The sequence below is a fragment of the Sphaerodactylus townsendi genome, linkage group LG05, assembly GCF_021028975.2.
Source record: "Sphaerodactylus townsendi isolate TG3544 linkage group LG05, MPM_Stown_v2.3, whole genome shotgun sequence".
Lineage (NCBI taxonomy): Eukaryota > Metazoa > Chordata > Lepidosauria > Squamata > Sphaerodactylidae > Sphaerodactylus > Sphaerodactylus townsendi.
Window position 1 is genome coordinate 86868695 of NC_059429.1, and position 21603 is coordinate 86890297.

General features: G+C 41.6%; 1 protein-coding gene across 1 annotated transcript in view; it reads left to right on the forward strand.

Moving 5' to 3' along the window:
* Window positions 1–18751: 18751 nt before the first annotated feature.
* Window positions 18752–21603, forward strand: part of TMCC2 (transmembrane and coiled-coil domain family 2) — a 97327-nt gene continuing 94475 nt past the window's right edge. Inside the window, 1 exon segment of the mRNA XM_048496611.1 lies at window positions 18752–19292. Within this exon segment, the coding sequence (XP_048352568.1) occupies window positions 19104–19292 (189 nt within the window). The 5' untranslated portion in view covers window positions 18752–19103.

The following is a 21603-nucleotide window of genomic DNA, read 5'->3' on the forward strand; positions in this document are numbered from 1 at the left end:
ACAGTGTTTGTGGGCCACTTTACTACCCTGGAAGACCCATTCAATGTCTGTTTCAAGCAACTTAGTGAAATGGAACCAAAACATAATATTTTTGTATAATCCATCCAGCCTTGCTTACAAATCTGCAGTGGAAATGCAAATCACAAAAATAACTCTAGCTCTACCTGAAAAAACAGAAATGGAGCTTTCTTGCCTCAAAAGCAATAATCAATAACTCATTTCATTAATGAGGATTTTTGAAGCCTTGTGGATCCTAAAAATGTACCCTTTGTTGAAAAACAGTGCTGCAAAGATTAAATAGTTTTTAGACCCACTTGCATTGCAGAAACATTCTTTTTAGCAATTAAGACATCAAATCTAAAAACAGACCACAGTTGACAGGTAACTGAATGACCACTTACAAGCCATCATATCATCTCTTACTTCTAATTATCAAAAACTTGAAGATGATATGCAGTGTAACACCTTACAATAAATTGGTGAGTTGTGTTTTATATGTTGAGCCTAATAATTTGTAATTTTAGTGAGCCTTAAAGACCAGAAAGCCTAAATCCGAATATGTTCCCTTCTATTCCTTATTTTATAATAGTCTGTGCAAGAAAGAGCTTGTGACAAAGCTTTATCATGCTTCTGATAAAAGTGAAGAACCTGAAGTGACTCTCTACCGTAATACACTGACTTAACAGCACAATTTAATTGTGTATACTTGTTATATTTAAATTGTTCCATACTTACGGTCTGCTTTGCTCATAGAGATTTAGATGCTTAAAATAAAATGTTAAATCAAAGCAAGTGTATGGGTTTATGACTGGCTCCCTCTTTCGACAGCTAATTTGTGGTTGGCCTCTTCCAGCAACCAATTTGTGCTAGCACTGACCACCCTGTTTTACAATCCCAAAAGTGCCACAGGTTAAAAAAGGTTAGGGCCCCCTGAGTATCAAGTGCTATAAGACAATTCTTGATCCACAAAAGAAAATGTTGTGGAATCTCTTAAATTCAGAAGAAATGAATTAGGTTTAAAGTTTTGGTGCTTACCTTTAAAGCCCTAAACTGTCTGGGACCTTTGTATCTAAGGGACCACTTCTCCCACAACAACCTCTACTTTCGGCCTCCTTCTCTACCGCTATCATTACTACCACTACCATATAGAGATTTTAACCACCATCTGTTTTAGAGCTTTCAGTTACTGTTTAAAATTTTATATGAAATGTTTTTGTTGTGTTTTACATGGTAGAAGCAACCATGAGCTTCATTCATATATGGTTTAAATACATATTTTGCCTTGTTGTCTCATAACTCTTTGCATTTTAAAAGGTATCTAATCTTTATTTTATTTTGTGCTGCAGAAAAAAAAATCTTCAAAAGTCTCTCACTATTTATTTTGATTTGATTTCTATCCCACCCTATCCCTGCAGGGCTCTATTTCGTTATAGTCACAGTTTGTCCAAAATGTTGTAGGCATTCTGTTACCATTTAAAGGCCTATTTTAAACTTCCTTTAGTTTGGAAGGCAGTCCTGATCTGGACAAATGGTGGCTATCTAGGCTAGAGTATTGTAATGTACTCTATAAAGGTCCTCATAACCTGCACAAAAACCTGATGAGCCACTTCTTTTTAGAATCTTTTAGACTTCAATCTGAACAAAGAAACAGTTGAAGATGTTATTAAAAATATAGCCACAAAATCATGTTCTCCAGTTGCTCATTGATTTGAAACCTAGAGCAAACAGCAGTGACATTATTTGTTTGCAAATTAAGAACTTTCATCAAATTAAGGACTGTTACTGCAGTTATGAAGTCAACCACTGTAGAAACTTTATCTAGAATTTCCAATAAACTCCCAAGAAACCATTTCCAAGTATTTTTTTCTCAGAACACAGCCTTGTGTGGAGTTCATACATGTGCTACAAGCCCTGCATTTCCTATGTATAAATATCAAACTCGTGCCTGCCAGTCCTCTTGTTCCCACATGTTTACAACCATGCTGAACACACACTACGTAGATCTGCATGCACAATTGCAACTGTGAAAAACACTACTGCAATCACAGGAATCAATTCAGTCCCTTCTAATCCAGGTTATGTTTCTCTCATAAGACTGCAAGTATACACAGATACTATCACATGCAGGAAATCTGGCAGGACCACTGTATATGTAAATCAGTCCTAATCTTCTATCAAGCTTTTCAGTAAGATGAAAGAAATTACACTGGAAAAGAAAAACCCAAGTCTGCAAATCAAACCAAAATTTGCAAATTAAGCACATTTAAAACATTTTTGCCATCAAGTCACAGCTAGTTTATGGTGACCTTGTAGTGTTTTCAAGGCAAGAGACATTTGATGTTGGTTTGCCTGCCTGCCTCCATGTCACAACTCTGATGTTCCATATAGGATGAGTTATTGAAAAGTAAATGAATACAACATATAGCAGGAAGAGAATTTTATTAGTGTGCAAGAGGGGATGGTAAAGCAGGGACAGTGGCATAGTAACAGTGATTGCATTTGTGTGAGAGTCTTCCTAATTTCCATCTGTGAAAAATCTGAAGGTATTCAATTTTATACATATTTGGATTTCATGTTAGTGGACATAAGATTTCAACCATATCCAGTGCATGTTTACACAGAAGTAGGTATCAACAGGACTTACTGTGCAACCCAAAGGGAAGGCTAAAGCCCCATTGGAAGCAGTGGAAGGGATTCACTGGCATCCGTGCCACCACTGCCACATAACACGGCATGGACACCAGCACCGAGGGTCCTGGAAGCAGCTAGCTACCACTGCAAATGCCTGCATCAGTGTTCTGCGGGGTGTTTCTGGAAGCTCCCAATGTACATTCAGCCTAGGAACACCCCCTCCCATGGCACAGGTTTACGCATGCAAAAAGCATGGCATAAGTCTTGCAGGAGAATGGGCTACCCAGGGAGAGGTGAGTTTTTTCTCCCTCTTCTCTGGAGTCCATGCTGCCAATTCCTCCTTGAGAGGTGGTGCCACAGCAGTGTCCCCAGCCACTCCTCGACTCCCCACCCCTTCAGATTAGGCTGCCTTTCCCAACTAAATGAATAACAGTGCATTAGTCCTAGGTACTGATGTGCCCAGAAATCGGTGTAACTCAAATGGCTTGCACATTCTGTTTCATCTTAAAAACAGCATTTATTATTTATTTATTTATTTATTTATTTATTTATTTATTTATTTAACTTGATATACCGCCCCATCCCCAAAGGGCTCTGGGCGATGTATTTTGTTTCATTACTTTAAAAAGATGCAACAAAAGACAGATTTGTACTAATTTTAACTTGCTCGTTCTTCAAGATAAGTTTGGTAAAAGCTTTTTGTATCAAGCTTATTGACATATCAGCAACACCTGACTCCCAGTTATAAGATCCTTTCATTTGTTCTTTAACATTTCTGCTTTACTCTGTAACTCCTGTTATTAAAGATCTGAATCATTTTGGAAAACCACTTAAGTCATCATGAGAAGGTTACTACAATAATGAATAGCTGTTAACAATGATTTCTTATATCCTGCATTAGCCTTGGATAAAATCCAAAACAGCAATGCACGTTTGAGAGAAAAGGAGAATGCAAACATTCTGTATCTTTCGTATCTCAGAAGAAGAATGGAATTTTTAATAGATGCTAACAAATTGTCCTGAGCTGGCCTGAACTTGGACACCCCTGAACCCAGTGTCCAGGGCTTCATGGGGCTATTGTGCTGGATGACATAAGTTTCACATTTCTTGCTGGCCATTATAGATTATGCCACTTGGTATCCGGAAGAATGTACAGGCCTTGGCAGCATGCCTGGCCTTGATGAGGCTCTTCATACAAGTCCATTTGCTTCATGAGATTCTCACGGATTGGGCAACCTCCTTCACAGCAACCATAACATGGCAATTATGCAGATCATTTTGTATCCGGCAATTATTTTCAGATGTGGCTCATCCTCAGACCGGCAGCCTGGCTGAGAAGCTGATCAGACCTTGAAAACCATGTTGAAGAAGCTGGCTTATGAAAAACCTCAACAATGGAAACTATATGTTGACCAGTGGTGGGATTCAGAAGGTTCATACCACTTCAGCAGAACTGGTTGTTAAAATAACCAGTTGTTAAATTATTTGAATCCCACCACGGATGTCGACTCTATGCCTTTTGCCATTAGAGAGACACCCCCCCTCCAAGCCTCCATGGGGTAGGCCCAGTGGTGGGATTCAGCAGGTTCGTACCACTTCGGCAGAACCGGTTGTTAAAATGGTGCTCACATTTTAACAGATTTCACAGGGCCTGGGTCTCACTTGGAATTGAGCTCCCCTAGACTGGGGTCACAGCTCAAAAGGCTCTGATTCTGGTTGAGGACAACCAAATGGTTTTGGGCCCAGGGATCATCAGTTAGTTGTTCTCTCCTGAATTTACTATTTTTGGGGGGAGAGGTAGAAAAAGAGCAACCTTGCCAAAGTGCAGTGGTGGTAGTTTTACTCCAATTCCTTCACTGCCAGATGGTCCTCCTTTGGGCACCCTGACAATCTCACTCTTCCACCTGATCTGCTGTGCCTCATGCTGAAGAGACATCCAGAAGGCAGAGAGGAAATCCCTTCCCTTCATTTAAGATGCCAAGGGACTGGGTAAGGCTGGACAGTGATGAGACGAAATAACTTCATGTGCAGGGTACTCATGTAATATTAAAAAGCTTTAGTTACATACAGTATTAATAGAGTTATATTATTGCATGTATGTGTTAAGTGGGGTGATGCACTGGGCATACAGTAGCCATGTTGATCTTTTGGATGCAGGCAATTGCAAAGGTTGCTCTCTGCGAGTCACAGATTGAGTGCTGCTAACATAGATGATCCTTTAGGCTAGAGACTGACTTTTTTTCAGAGAATGAAAACATTTAAAAAGCAAATTTCCTGTGGATATTGAGTCCAGTTGCTTCGAGTAAACTGGATTTGAAGGACTTTATTGTATCAAACTCCTGCAAAATCTATTGCCATAGTCAGTACAAGAACTGATTTTAAAAACATTATATGTCATTAAAGGTTGAATTGAATTGATAAAAAACAAAGACTTTTGCTGTGAAAGACTTAGAGTATAGATAGTTACTATGGGAAGTGAAATTATGAGAAATTATGGGGAAATTGTGTTAAAATTATGGAAAGCAAAAGATCTGAAACAACTTTTAACTCTCTTGAAACTCATCATCTGTTTCTCCATCCTTATGAATTTTTCAAGGCAGCCATTAGTTTGTTTCTTTTCACTGTAAGCTAAAAACTGTAAGGACTTCATGGCCTTGGTTTGTCTATTTTATACTTGTAAAAATATGTATATATAAGTGCAGTCTTAAACAGAATTACACTCTTTAAGCCCACTGACTTCAGTGGATTTAGAAGGATTTCATTCTTTTTAGGATGATGATGGGGACGATAATGATGATAATGACAACAACAAAGATGGTGATGACAACATTTTATTTATACCTGCCCTCCCCCAGACAAGCTGGGCTCAAGGCAGCTTACAACAGAGGTAACATACTATACAATTTACATTACAAATTAAAAGCACAATTAAACATTAAAATACTGGCCTTATAACATTCCTAAATTGACGTTAATCACTGTATTGCACTGCAAGTCATAAATGATAAATACTGGTAATCATCACCCATCATGAATGAAGCTTGGTGGGTTAATTTTATGGTATAAGAAGCATGAATCTGGGAAATTGGATCCGGGTGTGACCAGCCATTCCATAAAACTCAGAAGCTATGTTTGTCTTTGGTTTTCTATATGTCTCCAAATCTGTTCAAAAAGGCTCCAAGTTGAAATGTTTTGTGTCCAATATAATAGGATGAAAGCACCCTAGGTCTTTTCATTGAATATTATCTTTGGCAACCTGACAAAATATCCTGCTGTCTTAATCCCTTGCATTTAAAAGAGAATAATACAGCAGGCACATGGGTGTCACACAGACTAATTAACATGCTTTTAAAACGATGTCAGAGCCACGTAAAAATAACTTTACAGAAATAGTCCAAGCATTGAGACCACCTACTGCAACACATCCACTCTGAATTGACATGTCTCACATCTCAAACAGAAAGCACTTTAAAATAAGACAAGAGAAGTATATATAGCCATCAAATCTCACTTTCATCATTATGGGTGCAGGATTATGGTGTGAAATTTTAAATTAGTTTTCTTCTGAGCAAGTTTCTGATAGAAGGGGTGAGGCTCCAGGATGAAATTGAGAATCTTAGGATTCGGCTCAGAAAAGTTTGGGTGCAAAAGTAGATTGTGCTAGCTGATTATTATCTTGAACGTTCTCAATGTGTTTGACAAGCAAATGTATTTATTAGGCATTTTCACTGTGCTCACTGCTTTGTTATCGTGATATTTTTACCTAATGTGATTTGCAGCCTTGTCTTCATAAGTGACTTTATTGTGAACACACCATTAATTACATTCTTCTGAAAAAGTGTTGTTGAAATGAAATTACAGTAAAATTAGATAAAAGTGCAAATGTAAGTAATGTGATGCCTATTAATCCAGTGGATGGGATTAAGATATTTTCAGTCATAAAATTGCAAAGTGTTTTACTCTGGGAATGACAAACACAGGAGAAATGAAGTTGCTCTGATAATGAGAGGAGATATAACACAAGTAGTCAGGGGCTACAATGGAAAGTCTGACTGAATAATATCAATCAGACTTAATGGAAAGTCTATCAACATAACCATTGTTCACGTTTACACCCCAACTACAGACGCTGATGAGGAAGAAATAAAATGCTTTTATCAAAGTGGCTAGGAAGAGATTGATCACACACCTAAACAAGATATACTGATAATCATAGTGACTGGAATGCAAAAGAAGGAAACAACAGCAGAATCAAATATTGTAGGAATATTGTAATAGCACAAAATGAAACAGGAGAGTGACTAATGGAACTCTGTGAAGACAACAGTTTGGTCATTGTGAACATGTTTCAGGCAACAAACACACAATTATATATGTGGAAATCACCAAATAGCCAGTATAGAAATCAAATAGATTATGTAATTGGAAAGAGAAGATGGTGAAGCTCTATTCCCTCTGCTAAAACAAGATCAGGAACTGATTATGGTACAAACCATGAATTGTTAATGTAAAAAAAAGCATAAAGTTGAAGAAAAACACCAAAATCTTCATAGTGCCAAAATGCAATCTAAGCAATATTCACTAACAATTGAAAGACTGTGTAAAGACCAGATTTGCATTACTAAGTCCAAATGAACATGCATCAAAAGAACTATGGCTTGAAACCTGAGATACTATCAAAGAAGAACACACAAAGACAATTGCTATAATCCAAGAAAATGAAAAGCCCCAATGGATGACTGATTAATCTTTTTAAATGGATGACTGATAAATCTTATTAAAATTGCTAAAGATACTGTGTTTCCCCGAAAATAAGACAATGTCTTATATTAATTTTTGCTTCCAAAGATGTGCTATGTCTTATTTTCAGGGGATGTCTTATTTTTCTGCTCCACAGCTGCATGCTCTGGTCGACGGGCATGCTTCCAAACAAAAACTTTGCTATGTCTTACTTTCGGAGGATGCTTTATATGGTGGCACTTCAGCAAAACCTCTACTACGTCTTATTTTCCGGGGATGTCTTATTTTCGGGGAAACAGGGTAGATGAAAAACAAAAATAAAAGGTGACAGAAGCAAAATGAAAAGTCTAAATGCAGAGTTCCAACAACTGGCACTTAGAGACACAGAGAATTATTATAATAACTAGTGTAAAGAAATAGAAGAGAACAAAAAAAGGAAGATCTGTTCTGTAAGATTCAAGAAATCAAAAGGACATTTAAAACAAGGTTAAACATGCTGAAAGGTCAACATGGAAATACACTAACTGAAGAGGACAAAATGAAGGAAACATGAGAGAAAATACACTAAAGAACTATACAGAAGAGATGAACGGATGACAGATTCCTTCCAAGTAGTATATTTTGAAGAACATGGCCTAGAAGGTGAATGAAATCTGAACTGAGAGCAATTGAGAAAAACAAATCACCAGGACTAGATGTGCTATCAATAGGGCTGTTCCAAGCCATAGAAATGGAGTTCATCAAAATCTTCACAAGAATACACCAACAAATATGGAAAACAAAACAATTGCCTACAGACTGGAAACTATCAATTTATGTTCCAATTCCAAAAAAGGAGATATCAAAGACTGCAGCAACTATTGGATCATCACATTAATTTCTCACACAAGTAAAGTGATGTTCAAAATCTTACAACAAAGATTGTTACCTTATATGGAACAAGAAATGTCAGATGTTCAAACTGAACTCAGAAAAAGAAAGTGGGAATGAAGAAAGGAGGCAAGTGTGACTGCTGGGGCATGGTGACCGAGCTTGAAGGAGAGCAAGAAACCCACCCAGGGGAACACAAGGAAACATTGCTTCGGTGCTTTTCTTCAAGTTTCACAGGAGCATTCCTGTAGGACTCAAAAGAGCTGTGTACTCTCTCCCTGGACATTGCTCCTACCTAGTAGAGGTGGTTGTTCTTCCTCCCTACAGTTATTTGTATCAAAAGGATTTGAAGGAGTTGCATTTTGCTTTGCTGTCTGTGTATGCATGTTCAAACAAGTCCATGGGAGATTCTTTTTTCAGGGCTGCTCTCTTTCCCCCTCCCCCCAACACACACAATGAAACTCTACAGGGGCCCATTTTGTGTTTAGCAAAGTGCAGACACATAGTAAATTATAACTTCTGTTGGTAGGTGACTCTTAAGTCTGCTCTGTCTCTATGTCTCTCTCTCTCTAAATCAGGACTATAAAACCATGCTCAAAGCTCATAATACATTACTTCTATTTATGTGTCATGCAGGGTGAGGCCACCCTCAACCATTTGACAAGGCAGAATCCAGTCTACAAAAGCTTATGCTAAAATAAAAACTTTCCATTCTTTAAATATTTATTTTTGCTGCAACAGACTAACATGACCAGCTCTGAAATTATAGAGCCAGAATGATGCAGTAGTTAGAGTATCAGACTAGGATCTGGTTTACCCAAGTTTTTGCCAAGGGAACTTGTTGGCCTCCCTTGTGTCAGTCACTTACTCTCAGCCAAACCTACCTCATTGGTTACTTTTTCTTCCACACTAATTGAATAAATATATGTTTGTATTAGATAGATAGATATTATTTCAGTTTACTTATTGATAACTCAGGGGCACCCACAAATCAATTAATATTCCCAATACTTTTTAAAAAGTCTATTGCCATTAAAGATTTTGAATTATTAGTCTCATATTCTCAATAACATTTATTAGCTCCTATTTGTCAATCTATTCCTTGGGACTTTGATTCCAAACATAGATGGTCAGTTATGTACAAGTTGGTGGAACCTAATGTCTGCCACAGCAAGGTTTCTTGTATGGATGTATTTCCTGTAGCCCCGCTTTCACTTTCCACTCTCTCTGTGGCAAACAAATCAATTTACAGAACTATTTTAATTTTGCTTTGCTACCAAAGTAGCACAGATTTGCCATGGACCTCTTTCCTCCACCCACAGCTAACTGGCATAGTTTTACCACTCCCCCCCACCATCTGTCATGCTGCTTTGCATGCTTCCCCCTCAACCTCCTCCCTGTTGTTGACTATTCCAACTTCTTGTTCTGCTGTATCATTTCTATTGCCCGTGGCCTCCTTGCTGCTTTAGATCTTTAGATTTTAAAAAATTAAATAACCATATTGATAGATGAATAAATCGATACTAATACACAGAGGCGTATGGTGGGAAAATGGCACCCGGAGACAACCGTTCAGTGGCGTTCTTAAGCAAACTGGCGCCCTGGGCAAAATCTGAGTTTGATGCCCCCCCCCATGGGCGGAGCAGCCTGGCCACAGCACTCACCCTTCCCAGATGGCTCACAAATTCCAAAGGGGTGACACGCGCTCCACGTTCCCAAGAGCTACTCACCCCCTCTCTTCCTCCCATCCAGCCGCACTTTCCAGGGGGGGTGGCCATCTAGGTGCCCCCCATGAGGGAGAGGAGAAAGGCGACAGCGTCCCCCTCCCATGCAGCCCCTCCACAAGCAAGTGCACAGAATGGGAGGGGGGACAGGGATGGAAGGGCTGCTCTGCCCTTCCGAAGAAACCCAAAACCTCTTGCAAACACCGGGGGCTGGAAGAGCCACAGACTTTCGGGCGCGCAGTCCTTCCAAGGGGGCTGCCCCACTGGATTGGATTGCCAGGATTATATACTCAATAAGGAATGGGTGGGCGCACTCTCAAGTCCCGGCCCCCTCCCAAGCTTTGGACACAGCTGCCCCAGGGGCTTGATCTTGCCATCCAGTCCGACGTCTCCCTGGTGCTGGTGGCAGGCGGCTGACGGGCGAGTGCGTGTGCCTTGCCCGGGAAGGGGGCCTTGGCTGTCTGCCTGCTTAGCGGCTTCTGCTGGGGGGGCAAGGTCAAGCACAATGGGAGGGGGCGGCTCTGGGACCAGACAGGCAGCAGCCAAGCCAGCCCTCTCCGCCTGCCTAAGTTGCAGCCCAAGGCAAGAGCTCCACCCGTCGCCCATCCCTTGCTCCAGAGGCAGCAGCCTGTCGGTCTTGATGCTTGGGTTTGCAGCACACTGGAAAATGGACAATCGATTGTCACTGTTTTGTTTAGCACTAGCTTCTTTTTGCAGATATGTTCACATTACATGCATGTTTTCACGGGCTTATCTAAGGAAAATGGAGCCCGGAGCAAAATCTGAGTTCTCCATTTCCCTAGATACGCCTCTGCCCCTCCCCTAAAGGGCTCCCCACTGTTTTTGGTTCTGGCCTCCCCAACCAACATAGGCAGCTCATGGGGAAGGGGGGCAGGTGGTGCACCCCAAGAGGGGCCCCAAATCTGCCTCCCCCTGCCCCCAGCTGCTGCAAATGCCATACACAAAAGCAGGGCCCAAGCAGTGAAACTTAGCCCCCCTATCTTCACTGCCTTCTGCAACCAGTGCCCAAGTGGGCAGGGCAAGCAGGAGCGCTTCCGAGCGCTGGCGCCTTATCTATTGCCATAGTCAGTACAAGGGCAGTTTTAAAACATTATATGTCTTAAAAGGTTGAATTGAATTGATAAAAAACAAAGACTTTTGCTGTGAAGACTTAGGTATAGATGGATTACTATGGGAAGTGGGAATTGCTTAAAGAAGAGTGCGGAAATTGTGTTAAAATTATGGAAGCAAAGATCTGAAACAACTTTTAACTCTCTTGAAACTCATCATCTGTTTCTCCATCCTTATGAATTTTCCAAGGCAGCCATTAGTTTGTTTTCTCTTTCCTGTAAGCTAAAACTGTGGGACTTCATGGCCTTGGTTTGTCTATTTTATACTTGTAAAAATATGTATATATAGGGTGCAATCTTAAACAGAATTACACTCTTTAAGCCCACTGACTTCAGTGGATTTAGAAAGGATTTCATTCTTTTTAGGTGATGATGGGAATGATGTGATGATAGCCAGCAACAACAAGATGGTGATGACAACATTTTATTTGCCTGCCCTCCCAGACAAGCTGGGCTCAAGGCAACACAACCAAAGTGACATACTATACAATTTACATTTACAAATTAAAAGCTACAATTAAACATTAAAATACTGGCCTTATAACATTCCCTAAATTGGCGTTAATCACTGTGTATTGCCTGCAAGATCATAAATGATAAATACTGGTAATCATCACCCATCATGGAGAATGAAGCTTGGTGGGTTAATTTTGTAATTATAAGAAGCATGAATCTGGGAAATTGGATCAGGTGTGACCCAGCCATTCCATAAAACTCAAGCTATGTTTTGTCTTTGGTTTCTATATGTCTCAAATCTGTTCAAAAAAGGCTCCAAGTTGAAATGTTTTATTGTCCAATATAATGGGATGAAAGCACCCTAGGTCTTTTCATTGAATATTATCTTTGGCAGCCCTGACAAAATATCCTGCTGTCTTAATCCACTTGCATTTAAAATAATACAGCAGGCACATGGAAGATAATCACACAGACTAATTAACGTGCTTTTAGAACGATGTCAGGCCGCGTGAAATAACTTTACAGAAATAGTCCAAGCATTGGGACCACCTACTGCAACACATCCACTCTGAATTGACATGTCTCACATCTCAAACAGAAAGCACTTTAAAATAGAGACAAGAGAAGTATATATAGCCATCAAATCCCACTTTCATCATTATGGGTGCAGAGTTATGGTGTGAAATTTTAAGTGGTTTTCTTTACAGGCAAGTTTCTGATAGAGGGTGAGGCTCCAGGATGAAATTGAGAATCTTAGGATTCGGCTCAGAAAGAAGTTGGGTGCAAAAGTAGATTGTGCTGGCAGTTATTATCTTGAGCGTTCTCAGTGTGTTTTGACAAGCAAATGTATTTATTAAGGCATTTCACTGTACTCTGCTTTGATTGCTCATTGATATTTTACCTAATGTGATTTTGTACTGTCTTCATAAGTGACTTTATTGTAGACACACCATTAATTACATTCTTCTGAAAGGGTATTTGTTGAAATGAAATTACAGTAAAATTAGATAAAAGTGCAAATGTAAGAAGTAATGTGATGCCTATTAATCCAGTGGATGGGATTAAGATATTTTCAGTCATAAAATTGCAAAGTGTTTTACTCTGGGAATAATAAACACTGGGAGAAATGAAGTTGCTTCAGTAATGGAGGAGATATAGCACAAGTAGTCTGGGAGAGCTACAATGGAAAGTCCTGACTGAATAATATCAATCGAACTTAATGGAAGGATCTATCAACATAACCATTGTTCACGTTTACACCCCAACTACAGGCGCTGATGAGGAGAAATAAAATGCTTTTATCAAAGTGGCTAGGAAGAGATTGATCACACACCTAAACAAGATATACTGATAATCCTTAGTGACTGGAATGCAAAGAAGGAAACAACAGCAGAATCAAATATTGTAGGAATATTGTAATGCTTACAAAATGGAAACAGGAGAGTGACTAATGGAACTCTGTGAGAGACAACAGTTTGGTCATTGTGAATGTTTAGGCAACAAACACACAATTATATATGTGGAAATCCTGGAAATAGCCAATTATAGAAATCAAATAGATTATGTAATTGGAAGAGAGAGATGGTGGGAAACAACCCTCTGCTAAAACAGATCAGGAACTGATTATGGTACAAACCATGAATTGTTAATGTAAAAAAAAAGCATAAAGTTGAAGAAAAAACACAAAATCTTCATAGTGCCAAAATGCAATCTAAGCAATATTCACTAACAATTGAAAGAGACTGTGTAAAGAGATAGATTTGCATTATAAGTCCAAATGAACATGCCATCAAAGAACTATGGCTTAGAGCCACAAGGATACTATCAAGAAGAACACACAAAGAGACAATTGCTATAATCCAAGAAGATAGAAAGCCCCAATGGATGACTGATTAATCTTTTTTAAATGGATGACTGATAAATCTTATTAAGGTACTAAAGATACTATGTTTCGAGAAAATAGAAGACATGTCTTATATTAATTTTTGCTTCAAAGATGTACTATGTCTTGGCCCTGGGATGTCTTATTTTTCTGCTCCACAGCTGCATGCTCTGAATTAAATGGGCATGCTTCAAATAAAAACTTTGCTATGTCTTACTTTGGGAGGATGCTTATATGGTAGCACTTCAACCAAGACCTCTACTCGATCTTTATTTTCAGGGATGTCTTATTTTTCCGGAAACAGAATTAGATGAAAAACAAAATAAAAGGTAGCCAGAAGCAAAATAGAAGTCTAAATGCAGAGTTCCAACAACTGGCACTTAGAGACACAGAGAGAATTATTATAATAACTAGTGTAAAGAAATAGAAAGGGAACAAAAAAAGGAGATCTGTTCTGTAGATTCAAAGAAATCAAAGGACATTTAAAACAAGGTTAAACGTACTGAAGGATCCCAACATGGAAATGCACTAACTGAAGAGAGGGACAAAATGAAGAGAAACATGAGGAGAAAATACACTAAAAGACTATACAGAAGAGAGATGGAAGCGGATGACAGATTCCTTCCAAGTAGTATATTTTGAAGAACACATGGCCTAGAGAAGGTGAATGAAATCCTAGACTAGAGAGCAATTGAGAAAAACAAATCCTGGGACTAGATGTGCTATCAATGGGGCTGTTTCCAAACCATAGAATGGAGTTCATCAAAATCTTCACAGAGCCTGTAAATGGAAAACAAAACAATTTACTTACAGACTGGAAACTATCAATTTATGTTCCAATTCCAAAGGAGATATCAAAGAGACTGCAGCAACTATTGGATCTCCATTAATTTCTCACACAAGTAAAAAGTGATAATTTTCAAAATCTTTGACAAGTTATTTACCTTATATGGAACAAAGAGGAAATGTCAGATGTTCAAACTGAACTCAAGAAGAAAGTGGGAATGAAGAAAGGAGGCAAGTGTGACTGCTGGGGCATGAGTGACCCGAGCTTGAGAGCAAGAAACCCACTTGGGGAACACAAGGAAACATTGCTTGATTGCTTTCTTCAAGTTTCACAGGAGCATTCCTGTGGGACTCAAAAGAGCTGTGTACTCTCTCCTGGACATTGCTCCTACCTTAGTAAGTGGTTGTTCTTCCCTCCACAGTTATTTGTATCAAAAGGATTTAGAGGTTGCATTTTGCTTTGCTGTCTGTGTATGCATGTTCAAACAAGTCCATGGGAGATTCTTTTTTCAGGGCTGCTCTCCCCCTCCCCAACACACACAATGAAACTCTACAGAGTTTTTTGTGTTTAGCAAAGATGCAGACACATAGTAAATTACCTGCTTCTGTTGGTAGGTGACTCTTGCAAGTCTACTCTGTCTCTATGTCTCTCTCTCTCTAAATCAGGGACTATAAAACCATGCTCAAAGCTCATAATACATTGCTATTTGCCATCATGCAGGGTGAGAATACCCTCAACCATTTGACAAGGCAGAATCCAGTCTACAAAGAAGCTTATGTACTAAAAATAAAAACTTTCCATTCTTTAAATATTTATTTTTGCTGCAACAGACTAACATGACCAGCTCTAGGGAAATTATGAGAGCCAAGAATGATGCAGTGGTTAAAATTATCAGACTAGGATCCCTAGTTTACCCAGAAGGATTTTTTGCCAAAGGGAACTTGTTGGCCTCCCTTATGTCAGTCACTTACTCTCAGCCAAACCTACCTCATTGGTTACTTTTCTTCCACACTAATTGAATAAATATATGTTTGTATTAGATAGATAGATATTATTTCAGTTTTACTTATTGATAACTCAAGGGGCACCCACAAATCAATTAATATTCCCAATACTTTTTTAAAAGTCTATTGCCATTAAAAGATTTTGAATTATTGCATTCATATTCTCAATAACATTTATTGGCTCCTATTTGTCAATCTATTCCTTGGGACTTTGATTCCAAACATAGATGGTCAGTTATGTACAAGTTGGTGGAACCTAATGTCTGCCACAGCAAGGTTTCTTGTATGGATGTATTTCCCTGTAGCCCAGCTTTCACTTTCCACACTCTCTCTGCTTGGCAAACAAATCCAATTTACAGAACTATTTTAATTTTGCTTTGCTACCAAAGTGCTGGATTTGCCATGGACCTCTTTCCTCCACCCACAGCTAACTGGCATGGTTTACCGCTCCCCACCATCTGTCATGCTGCTTTGCATGCTTCCCCCTCAACCTCCTCCCTGTTGTTGACTATTCCAGCTTGTTCTGCTGTATCATTTCTATTGCCCGTGGCCTCCCTTGCTGCTTTAGATCTTTAGATTTTAAAAATTAAGCCAGCCATATTGATAGATGAATAAGTGATACTAATTACACAGAAGTATGGTGGGAAAATGGCAGGAGACAACGTTCAGTGAAGCGTTCGCCAAAGCAAACTGGCCCTGGAGCCCAAAATCTGAGTTTGTGCACCCCCCATATAGGTGAGCAACCTACAGCCACAGCACTCACCCTTCCCAGATGGCTCACAAATTTAGGGGGGTGACCGCAGCTCCCACGTTCCAAGAGCTACTCACCCCCTCTCTTCCTCCATCCAGCCGCTTTCCAGGGGTGGCCATCTAGGTGCCCCCGCTGAGGGAGAGGAGAAGGCTGACAGCGTCCCCTCCCATTACAGCCCCTCCACAAGCAAGTGCACAGGAGAATGGGAGGGACAGAATGGAAGGAGCTGCTCTGCCCTTCGAAGAACCCAAAACCTCTTACCAAACACGGGGCTGGAAAGAGCCGCAGACTTCCCAGTGTAGTCCTTCCAAGGGGCTGCCACAGGATTGGATTGCCAGGATTATATACTCAATAGGAATGGGTGGAAACCTCTCAAGTCAGCCCCCTCAAGCTTTGGACACAGCTGCCCCAGGGCTTGATCTTGCCATCCAGTCCAGCGTCTCCCTGGTGCTGGTGGCAGGCTGGCCAGACGAAGTCGTGTGCCTTGCCAGGAAGGGGCCTTGGCTGTCTGCCTGCTTAGCGGCCTTCTGCTGGGGGGGGGCAAGGTCAGAAGCACAATGGGAGGCTCTGGGACCAGACAGGCGGCAGAAGCCAGCCCTCTCCGCCTGCACCCTAAGTTGCAGCCCAAGACAGAGCTCCACCCATTAAGCCCATCCCTTGCTCCAGAGGCAGCAGCCTGTCCGGTCTTGATGCTTGGGTTTTGCAGCACACTGGAAAATGGACAATCGATTGTCACTGTTTTGTTTTAACTAGCTTCTTTTTTTTTGCAGATATGTTCACATTACATGCATGTTTTTCACGGAGCTTATCTAAGGAAAATGGAGCCCGGGCAAAATCTGAGTTCTCCATTTCCCTAGATACGCCTCTGCCCCTCCCCTAAAGGGCTCCCCACTGTTTTTGGTTCTGGCCTCCCCAACCAACATAGGCAGCTCATGGGGAAGGGGGGCAGGTGAATTACACCAAGGGGCCCCAAATCTGCCTCCCCCTGCCCCCAGCTGCTGCAAATGCCATACACAAAAGCAGGGCCCAAGCAGTGAAACTTAGCCCCCCTATCTTCACTGCCTTCTGCAACCAGTGCCCAAGTGGGCAGGGCAAGCAGGAGCGCTTCCGAGCGCTGGCGCCTTCCCCTGCTTAAGCATCAAGGTGCCCCACTGAGCTTGCTTGCCGGGTGGGGCTGTGGGCTTTGCGGGGCAGTGGGAGTGGGGGCAGACTCGTCAAGGAGGCGCCCCATTTGAGCTTGTCTCTGGGCAGTGGTGGTCGGCTGGCTGCGGGGCAACGGGAAGCATCAGCTCTTCTCAGGCACAGGCAGCCTCCCTTCTGAGGGGCCTCCTCAATGGGTTACCCAGGCCATCCTGCTGCCACCTCCACTTCTTTGATGAGCACTGCAGCCTGGGTAGTTAAGCCAGCCGGTAGGCGGCAGGCACAGCCCAGGCTAGTGTGGGGGGTGATTTTCTGCCCCCCGCACGTGGCCAAATGGCACACACCCCCCCCAGAGACATATGACCCCATGTGTCCCTGTGGGCGGTATGCCCCTGCATGTTTTTTACCATGGCATTTACCCCAAACATTGTTAAGCCATGAAACTCACTTGGTAACTTCAAATCAGTCATAACCTGTCAACCTCACCTACCCTGCTGCTTTGATGTTCAGATGAAACAGGAAGGGCCTGTGTATCCTGTCCTGAATTTCTTAAAGGAAGGGCAGGACAGAGATGTGATATGTAGATTAATATGGTTTTAAAAGACCAAATATTGTGCATGATTTTGGGCCGACCTGAGTCATTACTGTGTAGTGTTCAGTGCCAGCACATTGCTAACTAAGATAAGACTAGATTGATATGTTGTAGTATTACAATAGTGAAAAGGAAGGCAAAGAGGAGGAGAGAGATTGAAATGCCAGCCCGTGTAAAGCTCTCCAGCAAGTTTTACTGACTCTCATGCTGGAAGTGGGTGGGTGGGTGGGAAGATGAGAAACATATAAAAATAAGACTTCAGCATCCTTATAGGACGAGCTGATCAAAGATGTTGTGCGTGTCTCTAATGCACAGAAACATTTATGTTCCCCTTGGAACCATCAAGTTTATAAAGCCGAACATACATCAACGGCAAAATAGCAAATACATTCAAGGCAAAAGCAGCCCAGGGTGGGAGGAGTTCCCATGGCAATAGGAGAGGTGGTGACTCTTCTGCTCTGGATGCATCACCGACATCACGAGCCACTTCTCCAACGCAGGGCTCGAAGGGTTCCTGTCTCGAGGGGGTCCAAAAGTGACGAGGAATCCTAGCAAACGCGGCCCCCCATCCCCGCGACGCAACGCCGCCAGACAAGCCGCCGTCGCTGCCTGCATTACAAAGCCGCAACCCAGTGCAGCACCATTCCCCTATTGACAGCTCCTGGGAACCGGGAGGGGCGAGCGGCGTGCGAGGCGGGGAGGCCGGGAGCCCGCCGGCCAACCAAGCCTGGAAATGGCTCTTTGGCACGCCCTTCTCGCTCTCTCCAGATCGGACCTGAGCTCTGATTGGCTCCCTTTGGCCGTCCGTCAGACTATCAAGCCAGCTAGGTAGGTGGGTGGGTTAGGCTGAGGGATTTGCTCTTGAACCTCGGTAGGAGCGGCGGAAAGTGGGTTGTTTGCAGGGCGCAGAGAAACAGCAGCCTTGGAAAAGATTTTCTTTTTTAAAAAGAAAATGCGCCCAGTGGAAGGGAACGTGCAGCTGCGCGAGGCAGCTGGGTCACTGCTTTGCTTGCTTCAACAGTGAGTAGCGGTACTGGGAGGGGTAAGGGCATGACCAAATGCATGACATATGTACCGGCGCCCCAGTAAAATTCCCGTCGGTGCCTTTGGCCATTGTAATTGCAACTCGTTTGCCAAAGTTTGGGCGCTGGTGCTGGTGGTTCCGGCCCTTCTGCTGCCCAATGCGGTGAGTTGGATGGAGGCTTCTTCTCTCCAGCTCCTCCCTATGGCCTGTCTGTCTGCATCTCACAGGTGAAATGAAGTTCTGCCTTCAGAGGTGATCACGCTGCTCTGCTCCTCTCCCGTCTCTCCTTCCCCTTTTCCTTTTCCTTTTCTCCCGGTGTCCACCTGCGATTCTTTCAAGGAGCAAGAATCCAAACCCACCTTCTCACCCAGCATGAAGAGGTGCAAATCGGATGAGCTGCAGGAGCCAGAGGAAGACTCCACTGGGGCTGAAGATGTTCCCATCCTGGCTACCATGGATGCCAAGTCTGGGGATTCAGCTGCTGCCCTGTTGGATTCGGGTGCATCTAATCCAAACCCTGCCCTGCATCCTGGTACTCGCAGCAAGCCTCCTGATTTAAAGGTAAGTAGCTAAACTGTGGTTTCATGTGATTAAACGGGTTTGGATGCTGTTGTTGCTGCTATCCAGCGCCACAGCAGAGAGGCCAACTGAAAAAAAATCCTTCGATTAAATTCCCAACTGCAAGAATTTTACAGACTGCTATTCTTCCAAAAACAAAAGCAGGCAACCAGATATTTGCTATTTCTAACTTGCCGGATGAGTTCTTGATGTTAAAGTTTTTGTGTGCTTATGCATTCTTGCATTGAATAATGCTGCTCCAGCTTTGTCTAACTGCTTCATACAGATAAAGGAGTATTTCAGTGCTGCTGCAGATAGTCATGTTTGTGGGATCTGACTTGATCAGATTCACTGTTTTTTCAAATAGTGTGACAAAACAATGTGAATATATTGAGTGTACAACTGAGCCCACGTTCTGTCTTGTGCTCTATCCTTGAAAACCATGGCTGACTCTTACTTGCTTTGTGTAGAGACTTATACATTGTGCATGTCATGATTGGGTTTAGTGAAGAATTGGACAGATTTTGCAACATCTCCATGTGTCTTAAGTGAGGAGAGTGGGCTATTAAAAGGGTAAATAAATATTAGCCAGGGCCATCCGGTGTGTTAAGAACTGGAGGTGAAAGTCAGGAGATGGTTCATTCTATTGCACTTGCTCAGTGTCTTGGCTCTTATAAAGCCTCTAACAGTGGACATTGTCACAGCTAGGATTCTGAATCAAAATTAGCTGGTGGGATTATTTTTTTTAATTGCAGGGCTTGATTTGATCTTTCCTTTACCTTTTAGCCCATGCAAGTTCTTATGTGGTTGTGTGTTTTACCCAAAGAAGTCTGCATCAAACAGAACTTTAGTCTCAAGAACAAATAAATTATGATGAAATGCCAGCTATGGTGTAATGAGCTGTGTATGAAGAATACACCTTTGGTGGGGGGATGATGTATCAGTCTTCATTAACTTCTTAATCTGTAGGGATTCAGTTTACATCTGTAAAAATCTTTGGTAAAGTGATTTGAAATGTATAGAAAGAAAATGCTAGTTATTACTTAAGACTGTAATGTTATTGTAGACATGTGAATAAATCATCTGACAACTGCAGGCTTACCATGAGGCAGAAAACCTTTATTTATTTGAAAATTATATATAACTTCTCCAGAGATTTGCCTCTCAGAATAAAATTAATGCAATACAATTTCTGTACACGGAAAGAGAGAGTTCCTTTTCGTGTCACTCTTTATTTCTCATTCAGGAAACTGGTGTGCCACAGATCCATGTCAAAGGTGTGTGTGGGCCAAATGGTTAGCAAAGATTATGATGGGCTAGTAATTTTTGTGGACTTATTTGTAAGACACGAATGCAAGTTGTCTCTTATTCTATGTTCATAGTTGTCAGTGGTCTGAGTTGGAGATTCTTGGGGCTGTACTGATAGAATTCCACAGAGAACAGCATGGAGAATAAACAGGTATTGCCATGTGTGTATTTGCTATTCTTCATGAAACACATACACATTCTCTTTGAAAATCCCTTGGTGATTCCGCAGTTTCTTTGCATCTGTAGAAAACTGAAAACGTGGTCCTTCTTTACCTTCCCAGCCTGGAAATATCTTTAGATATACCTCTTTGTTTTCCATAGCTCTCATACCTGTTCCTTCTGTTCTCAGCTCCAACTGCACATCACATCACTTTTTTGCCCAGTATCCTCTCTCTGTGCCACATCTACTCTATCTCGGATAAGAGGACTCTTCCTTTCAGCCCTTCTAGTGTTTGGAGCCCTCTCTCCTGTAACATAATGATAGTAATGATAATGTTTAGTATTTCTATAGTGCTTTCAGTTCTCAAAGTACTTCATATACATTATCTTGCAATTTTAATGTAACCCTATAAGTTAGGCAATTATTGTTATCCAAATGTTGGAGGAGAAAAGTGGAGGATCAAAGAGTTCACCTAATCCCACTTCACAAGTTCACAGTAAAGATTTGAGCTGGAGATCCCCTGGACCACAGCTCATTTTCTTAGCCACTATGGAACTTGCTTGTTCTTTAAGACCTGCTTCTGAAGCCCAATTTTGGATGCCTCTATATTCAGAGCTTATATTGGTGGCAATCAGGGACTGGGCCTTGTCTGTGGTGGTGCCCTTCCTTCTTTGTGGTGGCACCGTCTTCATTATTCTCTTGGTGCCAAACAAAATATAAGTTCTTTTCTTCTGAGCCTTTGGTAGATAATTTACTTTGTTGCTGCTTTCTGCTTTCCCTGTTTTAAATGGTTTCTGGGATTCTTATTTGTATAGTTGTACTCCAGTTTGTTAGATGGTTTTGATT